Below are 22,912 nucleotides of genomic sequence, written 5' to 3'. Positions count from 1 at the left end.
ACCACCAAAGGGCGCTAATACTTGATAAATGGTTAATGTCTTATTAAAGAAATTACAATTTTGCATGAGGTAAAAAACTCTTTATAGTTTATAAATCTTTCCTTTTGGCTAAGTCTTAACAATAATATTGTCATTTATAGCTAAAGAGACATATGACCAAGAAACTGTTTTATTTTACTTTGTGATTATGATAAACATACCGAGGGCCTCAAAATAGTACCTGGCGGGCCGCATGTGGCCACCAGGCTGTGAGTTTGAGACCACTGATCTACTGTCTGGCAGACTTAGGTCAAAGATCTGCCACACTAGCCATAAGATCATCCAATCTCTTATTACCAAAGCGCATGCGGCCCTTGAAATGTAACCTACTCAAAGTAGCCTTGGAAGCAGAATTTCCCCACTCATTGCCTGATCCAGAGCGTTCTACGGGCAGAGATAGAATAAGCAGAGATTTTGCTGATGACTCTGAACACATCAGAGAGAATCCACTATATAATCCACCCCCAAAATTAACAACTGGGGGTAAGTGTCCTCCTCTGTTGTTGGAGCTTAAAGCAAGATAGTGTGTTAGATGCATGTGACAAAAAAAGCTGCTGCTGCTGTCACCTTCAGTCCCAGAGCAGAGGTCTCAAATTGAAGGCTGGCTAGGTAGGTGACCTGAAAAAGGATTGCCCTCCCAGCTACAGACCTCTGACAGCGAGAGTCTGTGTCTTCACCCATGCAGAGCTGCTCCAGGCCAACCTGGGGACCTCTGTAACACCGACAAGCCTCTAAAAGTAGCCCAAAAATAACAAACTGAAAGCATAGTAGATCAGAAAGATAGCTTCAACTCATGTGTAGAACGAGAAACTGAGGAACAGTTGCACAGAGCAGAAATAGAGGAGGGCAAAGCCGAAAAAGGTAGATAATGTCTTCTACATAACTTGAGATTAGAATTATGGTGACGGGATAATCGCGCGCCAGACACCAATGCGCCAACAATTTGGTGCAAGAAAGAAGTGCGCTGCAGGAAAACTTTGTTTTAAAGAGCTCCAACGGGGGCATGGGGGGCCACTTTACTGCATCGTGTTCGCGCTGCCATTGGAAGGGTGTGGGGGGTGCAACCCCCCACATTATAGAGAAAACGGAACTTTTCCCCCGAAAAAAATCAAGAAAAGTTCCGTTTTCTCTATAATGGAGGGTTCCAACCCCCCACCCCCCCAACAGCAGCGCAAACACTATGCAGTAAAGTGGGGGGGTTACTCACTCACACCCTGCTTTGGAGCTCTTTAAAATTAAGTTTTTCTGCGGCGTGCTTCTTTCTTGCGCCAAACTGTCAGTGCTGGATTGTTGGCGCACTTGTGTCTCGTGCGCGACAGACTATGAAACCAGAATTACCCACTGGTTTAAGAATCAAATGCTTTATGCACTAGATCAATTTTGGAGCAATGATTAGGAATATCTTTTTAAATGATAATTGCTATTTGGGATGTGTTCCGATATCTGCCCTCCAAAGACAAAATAGATTTCAGCTTATGAAGCACTTACTGAACAAGAACCAAAATTCAGGAAAATGGAGAGCACTGGCTATGATAAGAACAGAGGGATGGTAAACTGCTGGATTTTTCACAGTTGCAAATAAAATTTGGTCTTGATAAAAAACAAAGTTATAAATGGTTGCAACTGAAGCAGGCTATTCAGGCAGGGTTCCCTGAATGGAAATCTCTTAATAATCAATTTAGTTTAGATTTCCTATGCTTTCAGGCAGACTTCTTGGGTCACCAAGCCGCGCAGTGGTATAAATTATTATCTGGCTATGTAAATAAGAAACCAAAAACTGGACTTAGAGATATTTGGAGCATTGAGATTAAGCATCAAATTAATGCATCTCAGTGGCCACGTATTTGGTCCTGGAGGTTGAAGTGTACAATGTCTGCTTCTATGAGGCAAACATGGTTTTTCCTGTTGCATAGAGCACTCTGGACCCCTGTTCGTTTACAAAAATTGGATTGCTCTAGGTCTAATAGATGTTGGCATTGTAACCTTGATGCTGGAACTTTAGATCACTTGTTGTTTTATTGTCCATTCATTAAAAATGTTTGGAACTCTATTTGGGACCAAATAAATCATTTAATGGAAAATTATGTTGCATTATCATACGACACAATTTTATTTGGCATGCTGATGAGAGCTAAGCCTCAAATATCTGCTAATAATAATAAGCTTTTGATGATATTGATAGGAGTTGCCATTCAACAAATAACATATAACTGGAAAGATTGTACAAGGTTGAATTATTGTTTCTGGTGGAATTCAGTATGTCATGTGTTTAAAATGGAAAGAGCGTTGGCAGTTCAAAAAGATTACTATAATAAATTTAAGGATGTGTGGGGGGCCATTTTTAAATTATTCTAATGAATAATTTACACTTTTCCCAATTTTAATTCTTACATGTGGATCGGGGGGAGTTGGATTTCTATTAATAATATATATGAATGATAAGATATTATATTCATGTGGTATATTTTTTGTAGTATATGGAAGTGGGAGGGGGTGGGGGATATATCTTTTTGTTGTATGATTTTCAAGTGATATTGTATTCAAGTGATATTGTATTCTAATTGTTTGATATTTACTGTACACTTGTTGTGAATTATAAAATGAATAAAAAAAAAAAAAAAAAAAAAAAAAAAGAGAACTGGAATTCATATCCTGACCTTACCCAAGGGGGGTTACAAAATAACATACATATACATCAACTCCAAAAGAACAATACAACATAAATCACACACAATAAAAATTAAATAGGTGACCAGCACCTCACTTTCATCCTAAGTTCAAAAATCAAACTCTATGTTTCATTTGACAGAAAAGATAGCGTTTGAGTAATCGCTTAAAATTCTGCAAATTCTGTTGTTGACATATATATATAAAGGGAGCCTATTCCATTCTCTTGGACCAATACAACATAATATACTATCCCCAGACACTTTCAATCTAAGATCTTTAACAGATGGAATTTGCAATTCTACAAGCCCTACAGATTGAAGTTGACGAGATGGAACATGACATTCTTTGTTAGCTGCTATGGATGCAGATGCTGCCAAGTTCTACGCACTGAAAAATACGGACCTATGCCCAACAGCCATCATATTTTCAGACACCATGTGAAAGGAACTCCATATTTTCAGGCAATGTGTGAAAGGAACCCTTGTTCCATTTTCCAAATTGAAGGATCTAGTAGTTATTTGCTAACTAGAATTCTGCAGTCTCCCCATATGCATCTGTTTGTGAGGTAAATATTTGGCTGTAGAAACATGCAGACCACATGGTACCATGTTGAAATTTATTGGACTGGTCACAGCACAGTACTGCCTACCTTTCCATTTGTTCCATCAGTGTGGATGTATACAAGGCTATCTTTAACATAGGAGGCTCCCAAAGCTTTTCCAATCACACTATTAAGCAGGTTTTTAGGCTGTGGAAATTCCTTCAATAAATCACCTGAAGAAAGAGAGAAATAAATAAGACTAAAACATTTTACCAATATCCATCAATATTTACTAATTATATGCTAAAGAGAAACTTGCAATTTAAATTAAAAAGTAAAATGAACTAACAAGAAATGAGGTTCTTACCTTGATAATATCTCTTCCAGTAAATGGGAATGGTATACTGAACCTTAGGGTACGCTATCCATTTTTACAAACATACTGCAAAAAGATGTCGATCACAGCTTTTGAAATCTCCTCCTTTTCCCAGGAGTCTGCTGCCCCCTACAGTTCATTCCAAAGCATGCAAGAGTTCTAGAGTAAAAGAGAGGAGAAGGAGGGACATGGGAAACTCCCTGAAACCAAGGTTCTGATCTGCTCATAATGTTTTAACATTCAATAATGAAACTATAATGTATAAATGAACGAACATTACCATTGAACAGTAAGACACATTTAAATAAAAGAAACAGTTTGAATATTAGTGCTCAATTGCCTTTTTAGATTCTACATGTATTTACAAACTGTTACTGAACCCATAGTGTGACTGGTCGAGAAGTCTTAGCTAAGGAGAGGACCATGAAGCATAAGGCAGAAACAGGCACAACAGAAATTATTAGGGGGGAGGGGGGTCAGCATTCCATTCCTATCTATTGGAAAAGATATTATCAAGGCAAGAACCTAATCTTTTTCTAGTGCCATAAGAATGGTATGCTGAACCTTAGGAACATACCTAAGCAGTCCTCAAAATCCCAGATGGGAGAAATAAGCCTGCTTTTAGTACTGAGGATCTAAAGGTAGAATCCTCTTGCACTGTCACATCCACCCTATAGAATTTAGTGAACGTGTATAAGGAAGACTATGTCACAGATCTACATCTCTCTTCCGGAGGTATCGCCCTCAATTATGCCCAAAAGTAGCCTACTCCTCTGGTCAAATGTGCTTTCAACGATACTGGTGGTTGTTTGCCACAGACAATGTAGGCGAAAAGAGATCACTGTCCGAATTCTCCAGGAAATGGTGGCCTCAGAGGTTGAACTGCCTCAGGCTGACTCCTTGGTTAGGACAAAGAGATGGTCCAATAGACAAAACTCATTAGTCACTTCCAGGTAACGTGGGCTGAGATCAGGCCCCACTCAAAAGAGAACACTGAGATGACTGGGGCTGAGGCAGATCAATCTGAAGCTCACAAAGAGACTCTGTAATAATGTCTGGCAGGACCAAAGACTTGAACAGCCACAGTATTTAGGGATCATCTTCCAGGTTCGCGGCTGGGAATACATCCTGATCCTCAACATAAGAGACAATCTCCCACCAGGGAGGCTTTGCTTTGAGACAATAAAACTAAACTAACTAAACTAAACCTTAAGTTTGTATACTACACCATCTCCGCAATCGTAGAGCTTGGCACGGTTTACAGGCGCTGGGATGGAAACGAACTCCAATGGAGGGTTAAAGGATTAAGTGTAAAGAAGGTTTAGATAGGTGTAAGATACTGGAGAGGGAGGAAGTGTTACATTTTTGAGAATAGCCAAGTTTCCAGATGTTTACGGAAAAGTTGGAGGGAGCTTGAGTTTCGGAGTGGGGAGGTAAGGTTATTCCAGAGCTCAGTGATTCTAAAGGGGAGGGATGTCCCTAGTTTTCCTGCATGGGATATACCTTTTATAGAAGGGAAGGATAGTTTTAATATTTGGGAGGATCTGGTGGAATTAGGAGTTGAGGAATTCCAAGTTAATAGAATAACGGAAGGATGCCGTGAAGGATCTTGAAAGTTAGGCAGGCACATTTAAAGTGAACCCTGGAGATTACTGGGAACCAGTGAAGCTTGGACAGGAGTGGTGAGACATGGTCGAATTTACTCAAGACTGAACTTTCGTCCCCTGAATCCCTATCCGACTGACAATCAAAGTCAGGGAGGAGCTCCACGCCCATAGAAGAAGTGATGAAGATTCTTAGAGGTGTGCGCCGAGGAACTCTTCAGCGGATCTAAATTGTATATTTTGGCTGTGGGCATATGCCTGCCAGAGCAGATTAATGCACTCTGGAGTAAAGGCCTTAGTAGGCAACTCTCCTTCCCCTTTTATATAGGAAACACATTTACTTGTTAAATATGAAAACTTCAGTCAAACTCACTTCTTCATTGCCTCAAATCAGCAACAGAAAAAGTACAAATGTAAGATGTCACCCCCAGGAAGTAATTAGAGACCCTGAAGGTCGTTATATCTTTCTGAAGGCGGAACTGGATAGTCAACTTTATATTCTTCTCGATCTATATATTTTTTTCTGGCTTATTAGGCAAATTTTTACAACTGGCTTTTTAATTCCAAGAATGACTGTTTCTAGCTTCTTGAAGTGTAATCCGCTCTCAACTAATACTGATATGGACGGAACAGATATTCTAATCTAGATAATGTAATCAATGTGGAACAAACATTTCTGGAATTTAGTGAAGACATCGATGATTAGGAATGATTTTAACCTTGTGACCTAAATATTACAATTCTAATAGTGTAATTCAGTATGCAAAGCAAAAGACTGTCTCTAACTTTATAAAAATTACACAGTTTAAAGGATGTGCGTCGATTGCATAACCCCAGTATGTGAGATTACATCTTTTATTTTGCACTACATCTTGGTTCAAAGTACCTATTCTTTATTTATCTTATTTTTATTGTATCCTTTAATGTATATCTCTCTGTAAACCGCTTTGAACTTAACGGATTTAGCGGTATATAAGAAATAAATTACATTACATTATAAAGTACTGCTATTGAGCCCAGGGTGAGATCTGACAACTCTCCAATTTCCACGCAGTTAATGTGCTTTCACCATGATGGGGGGTAAACGTCATTGGATGATGAATAATCAATCGCTAACAGACACTCAAGCATTTCCCCTCTTGGAGAGGGATGTTTGTAGGAATGGATGATCTCTCCCTTTTATTGAGTATCTTAACTCCCTTAATTACTTAGCTCATGCTTTGCAAGGTTACAATTTCATCATGCATTTACAGTGTGCATTATAACAAGGTAACTCATTGTTTACATATCTAATGTGATTCTCAAAGCTACTATCTCCCATGACATCTGAATATATCAGAACAGTTACAATAAAGTGATTCCCTTGTGTACACTTTTAATGTCTATAATCTTACTATAGCATGTGACAGTCCAAAGGTTATAATACATGCTCCTTAAGCACCTCGTGATTAGCCTTAAACTCAGGGCCTGCTTTTGCACGTAGGCAAAGTCTGATTGTTGCCCTTATAAGGAATAGTTAAACAAGATAAGGAATAAGGGTAGACTTGGGTCAGGTTAATATGTGACAAGGATCTTGTGACAAAAAGGGAGGGGGGAATGCCTCAGCATTCTGTCACAAGGTGCTAACATTTTCCTTGCTTTGTCTACGTGGCAGGAGGGGAGAGGGAATGAGAAAGGATCCATACTTCTTTCACAAGGCCTCAGATCCTTACACAGGGCCTTAGATCAGTGTGCTGACCTTGCCCTGGTTCAGAACTGCATCCCTTCAGATGTTCAAGAGTATTTTGAGCTTAATGATACAGGGGATGTTAACCCAGTTACTTTGTGGGAGAGTTTTAAAGTTTATACTATACGAGGGAGATATATAAACAGAGGGACCTGTCACCTATCGACATAAGAGTTGAAAGGTACAGAAAACAGGTTGAGGGAAAAGATTACAAATCTAAAAAAGGCTCACAAGTATGAATCAAGCTCTCGACATGTCCTCCAGTCACTAGAAGCTAAGAGGTAGGATCTATGAGATGTGGAACTACATATCATCTCTTGGGCATTGCAATACAACCAACAGGAATATTTTGAGTGGGGCAATAAAGCTGGTCGCTTGTTGGCTCAAACTTCGAAAGCACCAGCACCAAGCCAGAAACTATTTTACATATAGTGAATGAACAGAAACAAAATTATAGATGATGCTGGGATACATCTGGAGTTTATGAGGTATTATATGCCCGAGTGTAAGGCTCCACTGGGGGACCGAGCTTCCCTGCATAGTGTAATACTACCTAAATTAAGGCAGAGGGAGGTATACGAGTTCTTTTGCCTGATTGAGTCTACTGAAATATTGTAGGCCATCAAACAGCTACCTCCTGATAAAACACCAGAAATTAATGGCTTCACAAACTGATTTCTATAAAGCTTTTGTTGTCTATGGACAATTTCCTGGAGGAAAAGTCCATAGTCTGTTATTGAGAAAGACATAGGGGAAGTCACTGCTTGCCCTGGATTGGTAGCATGGACATGGACAAAAGGACATGAACTGAAGCTAAGGGGGGACAAGTCCAGGACAAATATCAGGAAGTTCTGCTTCACACAACGAGTGGTGGACACCTGGAATGCTCTCCCAGAGGAGGTTATTGCGGAATCCATCGTTCTAGGATTTAAAAGCAAACTAGATGCACATCTCCTTACGAGAGGCATAGAGGGATATGGGTGACTAAAATTACGCCAGGTGTACACCTGGCTGGGCCTCCGCGTGTGTGGATCGCCGGACTTGATGGACCGAAGGTCTGATCCGGAGATGGCAGTTCTTATGTTCTTGGGTTTTGGCCAGGTACTAATTACCTGGATTGGTCACCCTTGAATATCCTTATTACCTTCTAGTCAAGAGGCAGGATAAGAGATGTTGTATTTGGGGGGAGCACGAGTTTAGTGTTGAAATCATGTAAAGATTCTGGGTGTCCAGGAGCATTGTCCAATACTAGCAGCCCCTTGAATTTCTTTTCCTTACTGGCAAGGTATTTTCTTTAGGCACAAAACACTGATGAACCCATTCAAGGAAAAGCATTCTCATTATCCAAGTCTCCTTCTTGTGCATCCAGTAAACAGACAGCTTGAACTTATCTTTTCCCTTCGAGGGGTTAGCGGCTTTATTTATTTAAAAATTTATTACCCGCAGCATCCTACAATTCTGTGTGGGGTGCAATAAAACACACACACAATAAAATCAATACATACAATCATAAAAACAAAAAACAATCATAAAATAAAAATAAATGACTTTCAAGAAAAAAGTTTGCTTAAACAAAATTGTCTTCACAAATTTCCTAAACTGCAAAAATCAGTGTAGGTTTTATCATATGGCCTGAATTCTCCCAAGGTATTTTTTTGGGGGGAGGGTGCGCCCACAGGCCATCAAGTAAATCTTTTGCATGGGGATAGAAGGGTCAATAACTAGAGAGCAACCAAATATGTCTTTGGAGTCAGTGGAGCAAGGCTGGCCTTAATTGAGCCATCAGAGACATTTTTATGGTCAGAAGTAGTGGTCGAGGAGCCCAATCTCCATAGTGTCAACTGGAAGTCTATGTTAGTATCAGTTTGACATCTTGCAGAACACCTGTGCCTGATGCACTCTTTACTCTACACCTGTCTTGGAGGCTCTTCAGCCAGTCAGGTTTTCAGGGTATCCACAATGAATATTCATGAGACATCTGCATGCAAATCTCTCCCAGACTGTGGATATCCTGAAAACCTGACTGGCTGGGAAGTCCCCAGGACAGATTTGGGAACCACTGTGTTAGAACGTGATCACATAATTTGCATAATCACCAACAAAAATTATATATACAGAAGTGTTTTCTGTGGGGAGGCTGTCTTATAGCCTGAGACCAACAAGATCCTTGGTAAGGAATCTCCCCAACCCACCGGGAGGCAAGAGCTGCAAATCTGGTCCTGCTTAAGAAATTTCATACCAACAATTTACCTTAACGGATCGTGGCTACTTTCTAATTCGCTTCACAACGCTTTGCTTTATACAAACTGCCTTCCACAGTACCTTTGGTAATTATGACCAGATTCCTCCTCTGACCAGGACTGATCCACATTTTCTAACTGTCAGAGAAGGGACTGAGGAGCATGTCAAAGAGGCCACAGCAAACTAGTCACTCTCTCAGCTGTCTGAAAATCCCCCGCCCCTCCGGAGAAGCTGACCGACCATGCCATGTTGCTTCGGTTAGTAACATTCTAATTTAAATGTAAACTCAGCTCTGCACGCTGGACCGTACCACTGTCAAAGCAAACCGAACGCCATCATTTAAACACGCATCCACACAAGCCCGATTGATTTTGATTTTTTTTTTCTTCGAAGTGACGGGGTGGAGATGGGAGTTTTTGTGTTCACATTTCTTACGTATGCCTCTCTCTCTCTCTCTTTTTTTTTTCTTGGCTTGGGGAAGCGGGAAAGCGAAAACACAGTTTTAATGTACTATTCCGAATCCACCGCAGAAGGTGATGCAAAGAGAGGTCATAGAGAAAGAATACGGGCAGGAAGGGGGAGGCGCTTGCAGCATCCCGGGCAGGAGGCAGAACTGGCAGCTGAAGAACAGAAACCACGTGCGTCTGGATAGCTTCGGAGCCCATTCCCTCACCACCAAAAGTTACTAAATACGTACTAAGGAGGTTAACACACACACACACAAAAGCAATTAAATAACACCTTGACCCTTTCACCTAGCGGCAGCAGGAAACAAACAAACCGAGACGGGAGGGGGGGAGATGTCTTGGGAAGGGGTAAAACGTGGACCTCACAAATCTTAACTGCACGTCCTTAAAAATCTGAGATCCATGCCCCTTTTAGTCTCAGCATAGGGAGGGAAATGCTCCGTCAGAGCCATAACCTACGCTGAGACTAAAAATGGCACGGACCTCAGATTTTTAAGGAAGTGCAGTGAGGTCCGCCTTTTACTCTTTCCCGGATGTCTCTTTTTTTTCTCCTACAGCTGATGCTGGCCTTGGATTTAGATCCCCGTCTACCTGCATGCCCGGCTTCTTCACCTTGTTTCGAGCTGCTTTCACCAGTTTCCTCTTCCGGAAACTGCTGCTCGGGTAACTGACGCTCCTCCTTCTCTCCAGTCGAACAGTCCGCCGCCAGTCTAGGACCCCCGCTCGCACCGGTACCTCCGTAAAACCGGCGTGCAGCACGACCCAGGTAGGGCAGCAGCAACGCTCTGACCGCCGCCATGACTGAAAGCCGAATCTGCCAGGCGCCGGCACCGGAGAGAGGGGAGAATGATAGCAAGGCCAAGAGGGATCCCCAAGCAACGCACACACCCCCAGCGGCCTGGGGGAAGAACTGCAGGGCAGTGATTGCATCTGACCTGCAAGCGCTCTGTCGAATCACCATCTCCGAACAAGTAACGGCTCTCTGAAGCAGAGCTACTGTCGCCAGCACCAATGGTAAACAGTCCTACAGCAAGTGCAGACCAATCAGAATGTTCCATTAACAAGCATGGGGGTTTAAGCCACACCTTTGTGATTATGGGTCTTGTTTGAAATATGTGTTAGGACTTGTTGAATTACAAATCTAAAAATAAATTGGTTTTGTGCTAGTCCATAAGGTCCTCCAGCATCATCCCCATGGTTGTTTTCAACATGTCAAAAGCCATCTGATTGCAGTTCGACCTCTGTGGTACCTTCCATCTGCACAAACATGTGTGATCTAAAGACAGTCATAGCTTCATCATTTGGGCTTCCAGTGACATAGCCGGTTTGATCTCTTCCAGAATTGGTTTCTTAGCTCTTCTTGTGGTCCATAGCACACATAAAATCCTTCTCCAGCACCAAAGCTCGGTGTCAGGTCAAAACCGCGGAAGACAAAGGCGGGCGCGGACAACTGAGCGCAGCGTGGAGGCGCACGCCGAAGAAAATAACTGTTTTTAGGGGCTCCGACGGAGGGTGTGGGGGGGAACCCCCCACTTTACTTTATATAGATTGCGCCGAGTTGTGGAGGGTTGTAACCCCCCCATTTTACTGAAAACTTCACTTTTTCCCTAAAAACAGGGAAAAAGTTAAGTTTACAGTATAATGAGGGGGGTTACAACCCCCAAACCACCCACAACGCCGCCGCGATCTGTATTAAGTAAAGTGGAGGGGCTCCCCAACAAAACTCCCCGTCGGAGCCCCTAAAAACTGTCATTTTCTTTGGCGCACACCTCCGTCTTGCACTGTTGTCGGCACGCGCCTTTGTCCTACTCCTCTGCCCTCCAACCCAGCCTGCTGATTAAGGTTTCCCTTAACTATATCCATGACATCCTGTTTAGATTGTAAGTGCCTTTGAGCAGGGACTGTTTTCTTACTCTTTGTGCGTGCATCTGGTAGGCTATAGAAATCATTAATAGTAGTAATTTTTGTAGTGTCTAGCTTTTGCATCCAGTAGTTGACCACTGAGAAAATGAGTGCATGGACAAGTCTGATCTTTATTTTCTTGCCTTTGAATACTTTGGCCAGAGCCTTAATTGAAGAGTGACCAAGGGCTATTCTGCAGGGTATTTCTTCACTGTTAGTTGCTTCTTTGTTTATAAAAGAGCTCAGGAGATGGAAATCCTTTACAACTTCTATTCTGTTGCCTGAAATACCAGCACCTCATATTCATGCAGAAAGCAGAGGTTAGAGGCCACTGATTCCATTGTGTTAAATGCAGATCTTCTGCAAAAGATTACCTGCATCATGCATTATTCATTGATTATGAAAATTACTACCATACATAGAAAAGAAAAAATATCAACTTTTCAGCACAAAACCCCAAACAACAACCAACCCAGACATCCAAATGGGAGCAAGGTTAATTTAACTCAGCATCCTGTTTATAATAGTGGCCAGTCTGTCACAAACACATAGCAGTTTCCCCACATAAACTTCTAGCCATTAAGACAATGTCTGCCTTTTCTGAATATCAAACGCAAATTATCAGAAGAGATACAAAAATGTAGATAAACGCTTTTAAACTTTGGCTTACATAACCCATAGAAGTGTCCACCAGGGACTTTATGTTATAAAAAGAAGTTAGTCTACTTGGATGTTCCAAATCATGAGATGAATAAAAAAGGACTGATGCACCAGTTGTCATTCTATTTCTGGCAATAGGGTGCCTCTGGATGAGGCAGAATTAGTTTATCTTGACTTATGAGAAAAAGAGGACAGGTTGAGGTCTCAGTCAATGTAACAAAATTCTTCTACATGTACTGTAATGGCTCTTCTTACAGAATCTTGAAAAACATTGTGCCACTTTATCTCAAACGGTGGTGGTGGTGGTGGTGGGGTGTTTCTGAGGCTTGGCTGTATGTTGTATTCCCAATATGGTTTATCTTTTCTCCCAGAATTTGATAGTTTCAGATTTTGGTCATTTGACCCTAACAGGTTACATTACTGCATTTTTCCCAGGCTCTATCTTTCTGACTTGTAGGGTCTTTAGAGATCTCATGATGTACATAGCACATCATTATATCTGGTTCTTCACCTGCATATAAACAATTTCAATTAAAAACATGGGCACATGTCCAGAAATACGGCTTGTTTCCTCTTTGATGCCCTGTGGTTTAAATTCAGTTCTCATTGTTAAAAAAGCAAGGGAGAACCGTGATGAATGCTGCATTTAGATCCATCCCCTCAGATTTCATGCCAGCAGGGTAAAGCTTTCAGCTGTCTTCTGCAGATCTGAACAAGCAATCAGTTTGTTCAAAGAGAGAACTATAGCTTGTGTGTTTTTGAGAGTATTATTTTACAAGCCTTTGAGTTCAACCTTACAGAGAAGAGTGGTAAACTGAGCTCCTTCCTCATGTGCAAACAATAAATAAAGAATTGTGGGACCTTAATGTTTCAGCTATACCAAGGAAGTGAAGTCCAAGGTAAAATGTTGCTGCTTTAAAGGGATGCTAATTTTCTCAATTTATTTTATTTCTCGAATTATTTTTTTAACTCATTTAGAAAATTGTCTAGATTTAAAGGGATTTACAACTGCAATAACATCAAAACTGATTACTGCCTCTTAGATCTCTAGATCCAACAACCAGATCAGTGCGTTGTTCAACATCTGGCGCTCCCTAACTACAAAAAAAGACCCACCTTCGCTTCCACCATCTCTATCTGCCGATGCCCTTGCAAAGTTCTTTAATGAAAAGGTTACCACTCTAAGATGCTCCTTCCCTCCCACAGTCTCCTACAATTCCCTGACCTCTATTGATCTCAACCCTACCTTACCTGTATCCACCCCTATTCCTGCCGACAGATCCTGGACCACCTTCGAGCTTGTCTCTGAACCGCAAGTCTCCAAACTCTGCCTCAAACTAAAAACTTGCAAGTGCATTTTGGATCCTTTCCCCTCCTATCTATTCGAGAATATCCCTACACAGGCCATCGCTTCCCTCACCGACCTTATAAACTCTGCCCTAACATCGGGCCTTTTCTCCCCTGACATGGGACACATTTCATTGTCCCCTCTACTGAAAAAGGCCGACCTTGATCCCACCATTCCATCTAACTACCGTCCCATAGCAAATATCCCTCTCCTAACCAAGCTATTAGAATCCATCATATCCACCCAACTCTCATCCTACCTAGAACGTTTCTCTATCCTCCTACCCCACCAATTCGGCTTCAGACCCAACTTCAGCACCGAATCCCTCCTGGCCTCACTAATCTCTAAGGTACAACAACTCCATTCTCACAACAAATTTGCTGTTCTTCTTCAATTCGACCTCTCCGCAGCCTTCGACGTCGTTCACCACGACATCCTAATCTTCCAACTCTCCGAAATAGGCATTAGCTCCACAGTCCTTGATTGGTTCTCGAAATTCCTACGCTTCCGCTCCTACACCGTTAACACAAACGGTTCCTCATCCCCCGCCTGGAAGCCGAAATGTGGAGTCCCGCAAGGCTCACCCCTCTCCCCTATCCTTTTCAACATCTACATGTCCTCTCTGAAACTCCTTCATCTATCCCCCCTAGAAACTCTCTACTCCTATGCGGACGACATCCTCATCCTCCTCGAAACTGACGCGAACCTCTCGAACCTCGCCGAGAACATCTCCACATGTATTACGAACCTCCAATCCTGGGCCCAATCTGTACAAATGAAACTGAATGAGTCCAAAACCAAACTACTCTGGCTCGGCCCAATTTCAGATCATTTACCCACCTCCATCCCTCTACCTTCCGGCCCCACTCTTCAGCTTGAGTTTTCAAGCAAAGTCCTAGGCATCATCTTAGACTCCTCTCTCTCCTTCAACGATCACCTCAACTCCCTGGTAAAAAAATGCTTCTTCAGCCTCCATATGTTGAGGAAAGTAAGATCTTGCTTTCATCATTCTCATTTCGCCATCCTCGTTCAATCCACCATCCTCTCTAGACTAGACTACTGCAACTCCATCTATATAAGCCTAACTAAGAAAAACCTCCTTAGACTTCAGCTAATTCAGAACGCCGCGGCCAAGCTTATTTTCGCAAAAGGCAAGTTCGATCACGTTTCCCCACTCCTCTCCAAGCTCCACTGGCTCCCAGTATACTCCAGAGTCCTCTATAAATGTGCCTGCTTAGCCTTCAAGATTCTACATGGCGTCCTTCCTCCCGTTATCCCACTCTTCTGGAATTCCTCAAACCCGCTCTCTTCTAGACCCTCCCAAAAACTGAAACTATCTTTCCCATCTATAAAAGGTATATCCCGCGCAGGAAAACTCGGAACATCCCTCCCCTTTAGAACTACGGAACTCTGGAACAACCTCTCATCCCCGCTCAGAAATTCTAGCTCCTTCCAATCCTTCCGTAAACGCTTGAAAACTTGGCTCTTCTCAAAAATCTAATCACCTCCCGTTCTCTAGTTCCCTGCCCCTCTCTATCTTCTCAGTCCCTCTCCTATACCCTTTCTTTGTAGTTCCTTTCCTCTCAACCTCTGTAAACCGTGCCGAGCTCTGCGCACGCGGAGATGGTGCGGTATACAAACCTAAGGTTTAGTTTAGTTTAGTTTAGTTAGTATACTTCCATATCTATATTTACAATATATCTATATTTATATAGGGTTAAATAAAAAGTAATGCCTCCACCTCCCTAATTTTAAATCTCTTCCTTCACCTCAGTTGGCAAAAAGTGTCTGTGTGAGAATGCCATTTTGCTATACATAATGAAATGGAAATATGCAGTGAAGAATTTAAGTGGACCCCCCCCCCCATGGGAGTGGGTTTCTGACAGCTTATAAAGAGGTGTTTGTGAACAGTGGGTTTGAAACCAGCAGTTATCTGTTTGTGCTAAAACTGAAAAGGGGTTTCTGTCTGCCACTTATCTGACTGCAGAAGGATTGTATCCAATTTATTAAAATTATAGAGCTGAGTGTTGCAGAGGAGGTGGGTAATAGAGAATGACACGGTGACAAAATTCAGCACCGTTCCCGTCCCCGCAGATAACCGCGGGAAATAATCCCAAGTCATTTTCTAGTGTCTATTTGAACCTCAGTCCTTCTACATCAGCATTCTTCAAAGCAAAGCTTGCGGGTCAGTGGTTGTGGCCATTCATACTCTGATTCTTTCCTCTCTCCTTAAAGAATGACATGAAGATGGTTTCCCGCGGTTATCTGCGGGGACAGGAACGGTGATGCATTTTGTCACCGTGTCATTCTCTAGTGGGTAACTCCATATGTAAATCGTGCTCTGAGGAATGAACACTAACACTTGGGTGAAATGTTATGCATTTGAAGAGGTTATATAAATAAATAAAAAATGAATGCGAATAAAGCTTGTGGGCTCGAATAAATGTGGGTATGTGAGCTGAGCAGAGCTGAATCAGAACCACAGAAGTGGATATCTACTTCCCACAAGTTCAGAAAGGAGAAGAAATAGTGGGGATAACAGAGCAGAGCCAGCCTGCTGAAAGAGAGTGTAGAATCTATGAATTTGCACTGCATAAACTCGTACCTATTGTGGCCGGGCCCGTCCCTGAGTAGGTGGGAAAGCCTGGCTCGGACCACAAGCAAGAATTTTGAAACGCCTTTTATGTGGTTGTATGAAGGAAAACCCGGATACCGGATTTCTTAGAAAACAGTATCAAGTTTATTAGTGTCCCCCAAATAAGAATAGAAATATTCACCATTGGTTTCTTAGACTCTGTTATAGCTCAGTCCAGGTGAGTCATATGGGCTTTACTGAAGAACTGAATAGCCCATCTGGATCAAAAGGAATATAATTCAAACTCAAAACTTTACATCAATCCAGTGCCCTCCCGGTCTCATATCCCTCTGGGATTTATCAGTCTCTCAAAACTACAGCAGCTTATTGCTTTATAGCTGAGCACGGCTTATGCCAGCCTTTCCACATCTCAGCTCTTTTGTATTCACAGAAGCTTTTCTCATCCTAATTAGGCAGGGCTGCCTCAGCTCTACCTGCAGTCATGCTTTGGCTTCAGTGTGAAAAAAAACATCGGAAAAACTTTCTCTATGAAATCAGCTGAGGACCCTCACACACCGTACCCTCCCAGGTCTATGTCCTCCTCACTTATACTATTACCAGGGTCACTATACATTTCCCATTCACCCTCATGGGAACTCTGGCTTAGCATTTCCACATTCCTCCCCGGCTGTACATCCCATCCCCCTTCCTGCATGTCTGCCAAATCCCCTGCAGCATTTCCATGGGGGTAATCTTCCAGCCTTTCTCTCTGGGGTTAAGCTGCCAGTCACTGTACCTCCCGGGTGTTGTACTGCCTCTCCTTATGAGCTGGCCTCCTGCAATACGTCCCTGCTGGGGCTTAGGCAACCTGGGAGAGCTGGCATCTCCGTGAGTTGTTTGGCTTCTGTAATCAGAGCCAGCTTTGTCTTCCCCTTTCCACTCTAACTGACTTTGCCTTTGAGGCTTCCCAGCCTGCAAACTCCGTGGGCTGACTCCACCCCTTTCCAAATTGGTGTCAAGTTTCTCCCTGCCTTGGGGAAAGGAGTGATACGGGAAATTAGTGGTTTTCAGAGCCCTCCCTATCTGGCTCTTGAGCTGTGCTGGGACCTGCCTTTTCTTGCATTCTCTGGAGCTGTTCTGGCTCCAGGTCGGGTTTTACAGAACCCTGTGCTGCATGTTGGGGAGTTTTAGCAGTAGTTTTCACTGTGACAGGAGCTTCCCTGTCACACTATGCATTGTACCCATTTGGGAGATGGCTCCTTAGATGGGAAACTATCACTGACACAGCTTTTTTTTGGAGCTGATATTCTATGTACCAGCAGAGCTATACCACTAGAAACACTCTTGAAGAAATGGATTGGCAGTCCCAGTGGCGTACCTAGCATATGTGACACCTGGGGCCCATCATTTTTTGACACCCCCCCATCTATATGAAAAATATGATTTTTAGTAACAATCCACATATCGCACAACAAGAGTGTACCTAGGAAAAGGCTGCATCTTAAACACTGCAGTGAGCACTAGAACACCAACACATACATTGTAAAACTAAACAAGCCAGATCCTGCACAGTCGATGCTATCAGAAAGCCCTGTCCCTTTCATACACACAGACAGATACACCCTCGCCCAATATGGAATAATCACAAACTAAAAATAGAAATATGTAGAGAAAAGTTAAACTGAACTGCCAAGAAACCAGACTCTGCATACAATGCAACACCACAACACCACAAAAACAGTAATACATGTCCTCTAATACTGTGCAAAATATAAAGATAGTAGATGTAAATTTGAAAAAACTGATACATAACAATCACCACTTTACAAATTAACAAATAAAAATATGAGAAATAAGAAAATACCATTTTATTGGACTAATTCCCGTAAGCTCGGTCCCCATCCCTGCAAACCACCTGATTCCATTCACACAAGCCTTGAATTGTTTTATATTGAACTTATTATATTTAAAGTGCTAGTCTTTAAGCCCGTTACATTAACGGGTGCTAGAATAGATGTCTGTCTGTCTTTCTTTCTGTCTCCCTACCTCCTGCTGTATTTCTCTTTCCCTGTCCCCCTTTCTCTGTCTTTCTGTCCCTCTTCCTGCCCCTGTCTTTCTTCCTTTCTTTCTGTCTCCCTCCCTCCCGCTGTCTGTCTATCTTTATTTCTGTCTCTCTCCCTGCTCCATATGTAACATCCCCTCCCCCTTGATTTCCCTGTGCAGCATTTCCCTCCCTCGACCTCACTTCCCTGTTCAGCAACAGCAGCAGTATTTCCCTCTCCGTCCACTTCTCTGAGCAGCAGCAGCGGTATTTACCTTCCCCTTCAGGTCCCTGTGCAGCAGCATTTCTCCCAACCCCCCCCCCCCTTTGCTTCCCGAAGTCTGGCCTACCATCGCACTCACTGTGGTCAAGGAGATTGAGAGGGCACAGCAGGAAAAACGGCAGTACCGGTAGAAGTTTATTTTTAAGTTTAAAGTTGCCGCCGTGGCTTCTCTCACAATTGCTGCCTGCATCGGAAGCCATCTCCGACGCAGGTGCGGCTCGGGAGAGGAGCCACCGCAGCACCTTTAATCTTAAAAATAAACTTCTACCGGTAGTGCCGTTTTTCCTGGATTTAGGTTTGTGCGAGGTGGAGAGCAGGGAGACCAGCAGTTTCCAATTTGTCTTGTGTCCACCAGGTATAAGATTGCAAATAAGGCCCATCTCCCATTTTACTTGTCCCCGAGCGCCAATTCTGTGCATGTGTCCATCGCAGCACTCCCAATGACCTCCTCGCAGTCCAATGCGGTCAGCCATAGTGATTTTTCTCTGGTGGTAGGTGAATGAGGGCGGGAGGGGGGAGTCGCGGCGTGTTTGCTGCCTCTGTCAATCGGCCACTACCACAGCTAAGCGCGCATGCGCACTCCTACCTGCGGGGACCTACAGCGCATGGAAAATGGAACATGCTGGTAAGAGTGCACATGTGTGCTTAGGGTTTTATTATATTAGATAAAAAGAAACAATATTCTGTACAATTGTCAATTTATAAATCAGCGTCTTCTCCCCACTCTCTCTTCCCCATTTCCCTTCCACGTTCTCAGCCCACTCTCTCTCCACTTTCCTTCAGCGCACGCACATAAAAACAAGCAAGCAATTTTATATCATTATCATTCTATTCATTCATAGAAATTAAAGTCTACATAATGCCAGTCACATAACAAAACATGATTTTACAAAAATAATTCCCTGCACAGTCAAGCCTGCAAGGATTACTAGGTGTCTTTCAGCAGCTCCCCTCCCTCCCTCCCCCTTACCTTCATGGCCAAGTCAAAATGATCTACCAACAATAAAATTTTAAAAATACAAAACACACTGTACGCAGAGAAAATGTTAATTATCATTTATATTCCGCGGGTTTTCAAAAAGGTCAAGGCAGATGACTTTATGCAATGTCACCTCAGTAACAACTATACAAAAATAGACAAATATACCCCCTCCCTTTTTATTAAACCGCGATAGCGTTTTTTAGTGCAGGGAGCTGCACTGAATGCCCCACGCTGCTCTCGACGCTCATAAGCTCCCTGCGCTAAAAACCGCTATTGCAGTTTAGTAAAAGGGGGGCCATAGTGCAAAATATAGACAGCATATATAAATTCTCAAAATGGACACATTTTGATCACTAAATTGATCACTAAATTACATTACATTACATTAGAGATTTCTATTCCGCCATTACCTTGCAGTTCAAGGTGGATTACAAAAGAGTTATAAAAGGTGGGTTACAATATTGGATCATTGGTAAATTCAAGAGAAGTTGAGAAGACGGGTTACAAAAAGAGATATAAATGGTGGGATACAGTAGATCATTGGTGAATTCAAGAGAAATTGAGAAGAACTGGTAGTATCTGTGGGGCGGGGTGAAGGCAGGAGGATGGAAGGTAACTGATATGTTAAGAGTGATTCAGTGATTTCTTGAAGAGTATTGTTTTTATTTCTATTCTGAAGATCTTGTATTCGGGGGTGGTTATCAGTAGGTTGGAGATTTGGTTATCCAGTTTTGCTGCTTGTGTTAAAAAATAAAATCATTTTTCCTACCTTTGTTTGGTAATTTCATCAGTCTCTGGATGCACTTTATTCTTCTGACTGCGCATCCAATATTTCTTCCCTTCTTTCAGCCTCCTGTATGCTTACTCTCCTCCAGACCTCATTCCCTCCCCCAACTTTTTGTTTCATCCTGCCCCTTTTTTTCTTTCTCTCTCCATGCCCTTTCTTTCTGTATGTCTGTCTTTCTCTCTCCATGCCCCATTTCTTTCTTTCTTTCACCCTGCCCCCTTCTTTCTTTCTCTCTCCATGTCCCCTTTCTTTCTCTATGTCTGTCTCTGTCTCTCCGTGCCCCATTTCTTTCTTTCACCCTGCCCCCTTCTTTCTTTCTTTCTCTCTCTCTCCATGTCCCCTTTCTTTCTGTCTGTCTTTCTTTCTCCATGCCCCATTTCTATTTCTTTCACCCTGCCCCCTTCTTTCTCTCTGTCTTTCTCTCTCTCTCCGTGCCCCATTTCTTTCTTTCACCCTACCCCCTTCTTTCTTTCTCTCTCCCTATGCCCCCTTTCTTTCTCTGTTTGTCTTTCTCTCTGTGTGCCCCATTTCTTTATTTATTTCACCCTACACCTTCTTTCTCTCTCTCTCTATTCCCCCTTTCTTTCTCTATGTTTGTCTTTCTCTCTCTCCGTGCCCCATTTCTTTCTTTATTTTACCCTACCCCCTTTTTTCTCTCCATGCCCCCTTTCTTTCTTTCTCTCTCTTTCCGTGCCCCATTTCTTTCTTTCACCCTGCCTCCTTCTTTCTTTCTCTCTCCCCATGCCCCCTTTCTTTCTCTGTTTGTCTTTCTCTCTCCGTGCCCCATTTCTTTCTTTCACCCTGCTCCCTTCTTTCTTTCTCTCTCCATGCCCCATTTCTTTCTCTCTGTCTGTCTTTCTCTCTCTCCCCATGCCCCATTTTTTTTTCTTTCTTTCTTTCTGGCTCCCTGTCCTCCCCCATTTATTTCTTCCTGCCTTCCCCTATGCCACCGCCATTGGGAAACATGCTACTGCCACTGCCACCGGGGAAAGGCTGCCACTGGTCATCGGGAACAGGGCCAAATTTGCCCTGCTTCTCTTCCCCGCGGGGCTGACTAAGTCTCGCTGCCCGACGTCAATTCTAACGTCGGAGAGGACGTTCCGGGCCAGCCAGGCAGCAATTGGCTGGCCCAGAATGTCCTCTCCGACGTCAGAATTGATGTCGGGCGGTGAGAGTTGGTCGGCCCGCGGGGAAGAGAAGCAGGGTGAACTCGGCGCCGGCCTGTTCCCGATGGCCAGTGGCAGCCTATTCCCCGGGGGGTGGCCAGCTATGCTCCCCCTTGGGGCATGCACCTGGGGCAGACCACCCCCTCTGCTCCCCCCCTTGGTATGCCACTGGGCAATCCTGAAGAGCAGAGAGCTCAGGGCTAGTGCTGCCCGATTCAGGAAAAAAATTTTGATTCGATTCAGCCTATTGAATTGGTTTTTTCATTCGATTTGATTTTCCTGCCCAATTGGGTGTTTTTTTCAAACATCCTGGTGGGTTTATTTTATAGCCTCTTCACTCCCTTTGCCTTCTCCTAACCACACTGGCGCTGTGGTGTAAACAAAATAAACAAACAAAAAAGACTTTTCCTCTCTGTTAAATCCTAGCTCACGTTTGCGGTGTAACACCAGCTCTGGCAGGATACACGTTTCAAATCTAACATATTGTAACCACAAAATGGAAAATAAAATTAGTTTTTCTACCTTTTGTTGTCTGGTCATTATTCAAATCTTGTTGGTCCCAGGCTCTGGTTGTTTTTTGATAACTTGCTTGCCAGGGTCTCCTTCTTTCTCCGTGCTAACCATCCATCTGCCATCTCTGTCCTCCCCTTCCATTTCCCTTCCCTCTCCCGGAGGTCTGGCATCTTTCTTTTTTTTTCGCCTCCATCTACAGATCCAACTTTTCTTAACTATCCTTTCATCCAGCATCCCTCCCTCCTTCCCCACCACCCCAGGGTCCACCATCTCTCCCTTTCTTTTCCCAACTACCCTCCTATCCAGTATCTCTATCCCCCCCCTCCACACCATACCTTGTGTCCAACTTCTCTCCCTTTCTGTTTCTTCCCTCCCTAAATCCCATTGTCTCCTCTATTTTTAGACCCATTATTTCTTCCCCCCCAAAGTCCGGCATATGCACGTCTCTTTGAACCCTCTTCCCTCCCTCTCTCCCTCCGTGTACCTCTACACCAGGGCCCCCCTCCCCTGAAAGTCTGTTCCTCCTTGAAGTCCTGCACCTCCCCCTGAAGACCTGCACCCCACCCCTGAAGGCCTGCCTGTCCTCCCTGAAGGCCTGTGCCACCATCCCTGGCCTGTCCCCCCTTTGAAAGCCTGTCCCCCCCCCTTAAAGGTCTGCACCCCACCTTAAAGCCCTGTTCCCCCCTGAAGGACTGCACATCCCCCCCAGGAAGGCCTCCCTGCACCGTTTACCTTATAGTTTCAGCCTGCAGTGAAGATCGCGGTTACAGAGTCTTTGCAAAGTGCTTTGAGCTGTTTCCTCTGCTGCAGTCCCGCCCCTCCTCTGACATTAGAGGCAGGATCGCTTCTGGAACTTTTAAGCCATATCAGGAAATATATGAATTTTGGCCCCAAAGAACTGGTCATTTAAATGGCGAAAATACAAACACAGAATATATTCATGGTTACTTTCCAAAGCTAATGTAACTAAAAGGGTTCTCCTTTCAATTAC

General features: G+C 43.3%; 1 protein-coding gene across 3 annotated transcripts in view; it reads right to left on the bottom strand.

Annotated features, from left to right (window-relative positions):
* The window catches only part of DHX30 (DExH-box helicase 30), a 195,591-nt gene extending 184,941 nt beyond the window's left edge, over positions 1 to 10,650 (bottom strand). The window contains exons 1-2 of one of the 3 annotated variants that reach the window (XM_033931942.1): positions 10,256 to 10,650; positions 3,359 to 3,483 (exon numbers count right to left, since the gene is read on the bottom strand). In XM_033931942.1, the coding sequence (XP_033787833.1) occupies positions 3,359 to 3,483; positions 10,256 to 10,625 (495 nt within the window). In that variant the 5' untranslated portion in view covers positions 10,626 to 10,650. Of the gene's footprint in view, positions 1 to 3,358; positions 3,484 to 3,617; positions 3,772 to 10,255 lie in introns of those variants that run through there. The other 2 variants (XM_033931944.1, XM_033931945.1) reach the window with 2 other exon arrangements.
* Positions 10,651 to 22,912: the final 12,262 nt, after the last annotated feature.

Source organism: Geotrypetes seraphini, chromosome 2, assembly GCF_902459505.1.
Source record: "Geotrypetes seraphini chromosome 2, aGeoSer1.1, whole genome shotgun sequence".
Lineage (NCBI taxonomy): Eukaryota > Metazoa > Chordata > Amphibia > Gymnophiona > Dermophiidae > Geotrypetes > Geotrypetes seraphini.
The sequence above is the reverse complement of the archived record's forward strand: the minus strand, read 5'-3'. Positions and strand labels throughout refer to the sequence as shown.